Here is a 7929-nt window from a genome sequence, read left to right as displayed (position 1 = left end):
TCAACACAACCGTTTACAAATATAAACTCCTATCATTTTTTCGGTGGCCACCATTACAAGAAAGAAGACTTAAAAGCCGATAAAAATGTTTTTATTATAACAATAATGTTAAACCAGGCATGCACTAGAAAGTAATCATCAACCGGTTGATGTTTTTCTGTGTTCATATAAGTCATATAAAGAAGAATATGAAGAAACGAATAATGTTGTTGAAAAATGCACGGAATGTAGCTTATTCTCCGTATTAGATTTAACGTTTACTTTCTTACAACATGGCAGCGCCCACTAACCAGACTTAACTTGTGAGAATAATTCTTCTTGAAACATCTGTCATACAGAGCTGATCTTGAGATCTTTAAATACTATAGTCCAAAATCCCATTAGTGCGTGCATTCCGTCAACATCATAAAGAATCCATACAAGTGTAAAAGAACAATTGTACATGTTCTAATTATTGAACCAGGATGGGTCTGGTTATACGTTTGTTTACATTAGTAGCAATCCTTGTAGCAGTGTTTGCAGTATTTTTTACAGTTGATATCTTCAAACCATATCGTCAGAAGATTATAGATGTTATTCCCGATTCCATAAGAAACAGTGTTATAAGTATTTCGGATGTCAAACGGATGAAATCGGGAAAAGTGTATACAAAAGAGGAATTGAGTAAATACAAAGGAGAAAATGGATCACCTGTGTATCTCGCTGTCCTGGGACATGTATTTGATGTTACTAAAGGAAAGAAACATTATGGGCCAGGTGGAGGCTACGAATTCTTCGCTGGTATGCATATTTAAATCGCTGATTTATTTCCAAAAGAGAAACAAAAATAATTATATTTTTTTTAAATTACATCACTTTGGTTTCCTGTTGATATTGTTATATTTGTATTTAAAGGTTTCAAACCCATATCCTGTTTTAAAAGCAACAATTTTTTTTTTACTTTTTTCTTACATTTTGTATTACTTCAATCTTTTACATGACTAATCATGCATTTTCAAAGTTAATATGATATATTAAAGTGTATGTGTCGTGGATTATGATTTTCTGACGTTTTTACAAATGTACTAATTTTATATAAAGCTAGATGGTTTTCATACAGGTAAAATTTAGATAAAGAATTATCGTTCTTTGTATACTTATTATGGTTCTGATGAACACATTTATATCATGTATATGCTCCCATTTAATTTGAATAACCACCCTAAAAATTAGTCCGAGATTACTCTGACGTCCAACGGCTGTTTTGCCAGACAAGCTGGGACCGTCCCGCTAGACAAGCTGGGGCCGTGGGACGGTCCCAGCTTGTCTGGCAAAACAGCCGTTGGACGTCAGAGTAATCTCGGACTACCTAAAAATGTAAAATTTCGAAACCCAGGCATTTTTTTGTAAGACGATACTGGGGTGGGGGAGGGTGGGCATGCATACAATCACCAAGATCTCTTTACAGCATCACATTTGTGATGCAAAACACTATAGGTTCAATCAAAATGTAAAAGATAGAATGGTATTCTGCTTCTTGGCAAACGAAAGACCACGAACACAAACACAATACATGTTTATACACTGTATCATATACATGTAACATGGTTACTAAAAAAAATGTATGCAAACATCGAGTATTCCTTTTTCAAATACAAGCCAGTCGAGGTAACTGGAGAACTTCCAAAATGGTCCAAGCTTCTATACCGGCTAGGTTCCCTATTGTAACAGTAATCATACGAAAATAAAGGGGGGGGGGGGGGCTTCAGAGCAGAACGAATGACCTGGCATTTGTGCAGAATGTGAAATTTACCTTTATACACCGTAGCACTGAAAAGCATTGAATTTACACATGTTACACAATTTTGCCGAAGAGTTGATTAAAAAAATAGTAGTCTTTTAAATGCATCAAAAATAAGTAGTGAAGGTTGACCAAATTAACAATGTATCTGTAGAATTTTATGAGCTTTTCACAATGATATAATCTTCTTCCAAAACGAAAAAAAAAAAACGATGAGAGAGTAGCAGAAAATTTAGGAGCCGCTTTTATATAAATTATGCAAGGCCTTGTTTCCAGATCCTTAAATCAATCATTTGTACTAATATGTTCATCTCAAATTGATTGTTTTAGTTAAGCTGGGGTCACACATTCACGATTTTTACTGCCGTCCTTGACAGGACCATTCCCGATTAAAATTTATCAAAAGTCTGATCAAGATCCTATGAATCGTGGATGTAAATTCAAACTTTAAAAATTTAATCACGACAACAATCAGATATTGTTCAGGAAGCGCCGATATTCAACCGTTTCCAAGCGAATTTATCCCGATAATCCCGTTCTAAATCCGCTTCTAATCCGATTTTTATCTTTCGCCAGGTAAAATTCGACCGAGTCTGTCACGACTGCGTCCCGATTCTACCGAATGTAATCCGACAGAGATCAGATAGTGACAAGACAGTGAACCGACGCTGACGGAAGTTATCCGTTCGAACAAATTTCTCCAGATCATTCCCGTTCCACAGGACACCGTCCCGAATACACAGAACATTGTTAGGAATTCGATCCGATACAGCAGAATCTGTCACGATATAGGCACGATTGTAATACGACTAGACAAAATCGGCTGAGTTTCCCCGAATGTTACGGGACGCACCTAACTGTCGGGGTGCTTTGCCGAACTATTCGGACCCTTCCCGACCAGTAGGAATCTGTTACGAACTTAAACGACTGCGTTCAGACAATAATAGGACATTCCAGATAAGTGAGGATACTAATCCGACTTTTTAACTTTTCGTGTCGTATCGCTGTCTGATCTCAAACGGGAGTAATAATCGGCAATGTGTGAACCCCGCATTAAGTTGAATTTGGATTAATATGAAGATCTCTATTCATCACATATTTTACACCTGGCTAACGCTCAGTTTAAGATATTGACAAACATTTTTTTGCCTTCCTTAGTTAAAAAGAGCAAATAGATTATGACATGAAGGAATTATTTCTTAATTCACATCGTTGTACGCTAAAAGTTATAAAAGTTTTGAAAAATATAATTTTTCAAATTCTTCTCACGTTTTGTGTAAAATATATGTTTTAGGTAGAGATGGAACCCGAGGATACGTGACAGGTGAATTCAACGACAAAGGTTTGATAGAGGATATAAGCGGCTTCACATTAAGTCAAATACACAGCGTCAATCATTGGTTACAGTTTTACATGAAGGACTATACATTTAAAGGTATATATAATATGAATAAAGATCATATTTTAATGACAATGGTTTAGATTCATGATATGAGATAATATACAGATGATTTTTTTCTGAATAGCCCGGCTCAAGCTTTCTGAAACCTTACTCCAAACAGGACAATTTATACTAACTGTAGATTGTCCTTGTCATGCCAGGCTGTTCTAAGGTTAAGGTTTGAGATGGAATAAAAAGTGAAATGCACAGATAAATACATCGGTTTTTTTAGTGACATGTACATAACAGACATTTACCGCCTGAACTCGATGTTTATATTTCAAGCTAGACATGCATATTGCTCCGCCTTGAAATGATTAAGGTCTTTCATCTACGTGAGGAAAGACCTTATTGTTTTTCTGATGTTTTTTTCTTTTCCTTTTTTTTCTTCCAACATTATTTTTACATGCCCGCCTCTTGTTTCTGTTGAAGTTTATGAAGACCAAATATCGACCATCGCTAGACCTCATTATGAAGTAATACCAAATGACCCTGTTAAGGATTTCATCATCCCCTCTAGAAGTTATCTGCCTTTTATTGGTTATTTTCAACATGGCCCCCTTCGTTGTTTTTAAAGATATCATGACCTTATTTGGACATCTCATCATGATGCATTAACATATGAGGCTGCAAAGAATTCATCCCCTTTGAGAGTTATATCCCCTTGAAACAATTTCTTTTATTTGCATTTTTCCGTAAAAAGTATTAGAGATAGAATCGAATTGAAAACGACAATATGTACAAGAACAGATGGCAATGTTAATTATTACTTTTTTCAATGGAATCTCCATGCCATAGTTTTGCCCCATTTATGCCACTCGATCTGAATGAAACAGTATGGGTTTCCAGTAAAGAACACTTAGAGTTGGTAGTAAAAGTTGGTTCTGTACATCCAGACGAAAGAGTTTAACATTGACATTCTTTAATTTTGGTTTCCATCTATTTGCCATGTTTGCAAATGAAAGAAACAACATGAAAAATCATATCGTAGTGTCGATTTTCTTTAAATTAGATTGTGTTGGAGACATTTTGAAAAAAATAATTAATTGATTTGTTGGAAAATACCGTTAATCTGTATCAACAGGTGCAGCGAAACAAAGCAATTACTTCTGTCGTTATTCATCTTCGTCGCCCGTGTCGTCTTAATCGCATCTTGTTAATTCACAACTCTTTTAACCGATTTGATATAGAATTCATCCAAACATGCACTGGTTCTTCTAAGGCACATATTTTTCTCATCTTACGCATTTGGGGGTTTTCCATACGAAAGTATAAACATACACGTTTCTGCTTGTTTAATTTTACGAATCCGTTTCTCATTGAAAACAGTGAGACAAAATTACACTGATCATGTTCAAATTCTTCTTTATGGCAAGAATTGTGAACTTTTGGACTTTCTCATACAAAATACAAGGACTACTATTTCTGCTTATATTAATTCTACAACACACTTCTTCTTTGAAAGATGTTGATGCCAAACTTGTAGTTAGCAAGCATACGGATGAATGCATACCAGATTAGATTACTAATTTCACAGACATATTCATTATGTATAGCTTGCCAAGTGGCATGGGTTTTTCTCGTTGTTGAAGGCCCTACGGGGACCTATAGTTGCTGACTTCTACATGACCGATGCTGAGACTACTTCTCTGACACCTTATAATTAGGTTCTTTGACAGTCACAATTAGGCCTTCCTTATGTCTTATTTTATTACTGTTTTATGTCATGGTCATTATACATGTATATCATATATATTAACGATTTTCGGCTTTGGTTTGGCCTTTTTGTGCTCCTTAGTCGTAAAACCTTATAATTCAAGGTAAATTTTGAAGTCGTAAATTATCTAGGTTAAATTTTTTATTTCAAGGCTATCTACTTGGAAGTTATTTTGACGAGCACGGTAACCCTTCAGAAGCGAAGTTAGAATTTGATAGGAAGCTGGTTTTTGCCAACAAAGCAGAGGATGAGAAAAAGGCAGACATTGTAATGTTCCCGCCATGTAATTCTCAGTTTAAAGCAGGCCAAGGGAAGACATTATGGTGTTCTAATTTTAGGTTTGTATTAACAATAAACTATTCGAGGGTTTAAACTTCATTCAAAAGAGAAAGGCTAAATATACTTAAGATGAATTAGAACGCACAAGTCGAAAACAAGCTGAATATATATGTGCGGTATGGGTTTTGCTCGTTGTTGAAGCCGTAAGGTGACCGATAGTATTTAAGTTTGGGTGTAATTGCTCCAATTTTTTTAAAGAGCTAATTTTGTTTTCTTCAAATTTTTTTTAATTTCAAATGTTTTAAAAGTTTCAAGGAGAAATCTTCATTTGTACAGTATTGCGCTATAGATTTGCAAGATCTTTGACCACATTTATTTTGTTTCAAAAACCTATATTATGTAAAAAATTTGATCACAATTCAAATTCAGACAGTATCAAGCTTGAATATTGTGTACAAACGTGGCCGAACTGTTCATGGTTCTACCTCTGCAGACGTAGCAGGCTGCGCTCAGCGAAGCATTTTATTACATGCATGGCATTGATTTTCAATTGAATTCAAAGTAAGAAAAGACAAAAGAATAATCTTTGTGTGCTTTGAATATAGCAAATTGTACTTATTCCTGTACATATATATACCGTTGTCTTAAATTCAATCATGTTCAGATATTTTATTTTTTTCAGTGGAGGAATTCAAAGAGAATGGGTCGGTGTTCCAAGACAGTATTTTAGACCAGGCGAGAGTCATGCGCGATGTGCATGTGTAAAAAATATAGGTCCTCCGTCTGATCAGCCTGATACTAAGAATCACAAAAATAATGGTGATTTAGACAATCCTGGTATGAAATTGTACGAAGGTTGTGATCCAAATGTTGATTCGTGTTATTTTCCAGAATAATGATATTAACAAGATGTTTAGTTACTTCTTTTAGTCAGGCCCGAAAATGTTCCTCTTTTTTTCTTTGGCGGCATAGTTTATTTAGTATAATAGATAAATTGTTTGATTACAAATTTCATAACAGAGAAAATAATTTGTTTTACAAGAAAAGTAAAAATGGATTTGTTTCCAATCAAAATAAAAGGGAAACATCTTGGTATATTTTACGCTTGAAACCCGATCGTGTTATATTTCATTCCTATTAATTTACATTGCGATGCAGTCATGAATTTTTTGTGTATATTGTTATTCATTGGTATTCATGAACTATTAACTTCGTGTTTTTGTTAAATTGTTTCTGAGGGTCCCTTATTCCTCTTTCCTCTCCTCAAAAGTTCCGGTTATAGTGTTTTTCTTTTTATGACTGCATTGCCTCTTGTTACATAACTCGTTGGCCATGATGGCTCACTTTAACATCTCAAAATATGCTACTGACTTCTTCGTCTTTATTATTTTTTTATAAACTCGACACAGGACCAGCCTAAAAGAAATATACTACTGACATTTGCGTTTCGTCTACAAGAGACTCGGCAGTGATACTAAAATAAAAAGAGTGTACGAAGTTAAAGAGCATTGAGCATGTTGAGAACCAAAATTTTATGAAAATTTTGCAAAATACAGCCAAGGTAGTCTTTTCCTGGTGTAGAACAGATATATAATATTATTCTGAGCGGAAATATCATCAAAATATAAAATATATATGTAACAGGATAATAATTGTATAATATAGGACGCCAGCGTCGTCTGCAAAAGTCTCATGATTCTCATCGGTGTCTCTAGAATAAAAATATTGAAAGGTAAAATCTATTATAAAATATTATATACAACCACGGCCACAGATAAAGATCTACTGCATAAATATGTAGGTGATACTGTTATGGAAAGGGAGATAAATGTAAATGACTTTAAAATTTGTGATGGGGAGGTTACTATAGATGAATGTACTAAAGCTATTAACACGATGAAGTTAAATAAATCACCGGGTCTAGATGGTTTTACATTAGAATTTTATAAGACGTTCTGGGAAAAATTAAAAACAGTGTTAGTAAAAGTTCTAAATAAGGGACATGAGGGAAAACTTCTTTCATATACACAACGAACGGGTGTTCTTACTTTATTATTCAAGAAAAATGATCCATTATCTTTAGACAATTATCGTCCAATATCATTATTAAATGTAGATTTGAAAATACTATCTCATGTTTTAGCACAGAGACTAAAAAAACTTCTTCCTAAATTAATTAATGAAGATCAAACTGGATATGTAAAAAATCGATTTATTGGATTTAATTTACGGCAAATCCAAGATATAATGGACTATGCAGAATCAAACGGAATAGATGGGGCTATAATATTTGTTGATTTTACAAAAGCTTTTGATTCTTTGGAATGGGAATTTATGTTAGGTGTTCTAAAACATTTTGGTTTTAATGAATCATTCATATCATGGGTGGAAACATTATATAAGGGAATACAGACGTGTGTAATAAATAATGGATGGGTATCCGAAATTTTTGAAAACTCTAGAGGAATCCGTCAAGGGTGTCCTTTATCGGCTTTACTTTTTGTTTTATCGGTCGAAATTATGGCCGAGCGATTGAGGCAAACCTCAGACATTAAAGGTTTTCGTATTACTATAGATAATAAAACACATAGCATCAAAATATCACAATTAGCTGATGATACAACTCTGTTTTGTAGTTCAAAATCAGATATATCTAAAGCTATGAATATAATTGAAACATTTGGCTCTTTCTCAGGGTTGAAGCTAAACCGT

General features: G+C 34.2%; 1 protein-coding gene across 1 annotated transcript; it reads left to right on the top strand.

Moving 5' to 3' along the window:
- Window positions 1-246: 246 nt before the first annotated feature.
- LOC139527218 (neuferricin-like) lies at window positions 247-6593 on the top strand. Its single transcript, XM_071322545.1, has 4 exons — window positions 247-780; window positions 3075-3215; window positions 5090-5276; window positions 5900-6593. Exons 1-4 carry the CDS (start codon window positions 465-467, stop codon window positions 6111-6113), a joined length of 858 nt encoding a protein of 285 aa, XP_071178646.1. The 5' UTR covers window positions 247-464; the 3' UTR covers window positions 6114-6593.
- Window positions 6594-7929: the final 1336 nt, after the last annotated feature.

Source organism: Mytilus edulis, chromosome 6 (assembly GCF_963676685.1).
Source record: "Mytilus edulis chromosome 6, xbMytEdul2.2, whole genome shotgun sequence".
NCBI lineage: Eukaryota > Metazoa > Mollusca > Bivalvia > Mytilida > Mytilidae > Mytilus > Mytilus edulis.
The sequence above is the reverse complement of the archived record's forward strand: the minus strand, read 5'-3'. Positions and strand labels throughout refer to the sequence as shown.

Coding starts and splice junctions, on each gene's coding strand:
- LOC139527218 (XM_071322545.1), top strand. CDS start 465: ATGGGTCTGGTTATACGTTTGTTTACATTAGTAGCAATCCTTGTAGCA. Junction 3,216..5,089: donor GAAGGACTATACATTTAAAG/GTATATATAATA, acceptor TTTTATTTCAAG/GCTATCTACTTGGAAGTTAT. Junction 5,277..5,899: donor TTATGGTGTTCTAATTTTAG/GTTTGTATTAAC, acceptor TATTTTTTTCAG/TGGAGGAATTCAAAGAGAAT.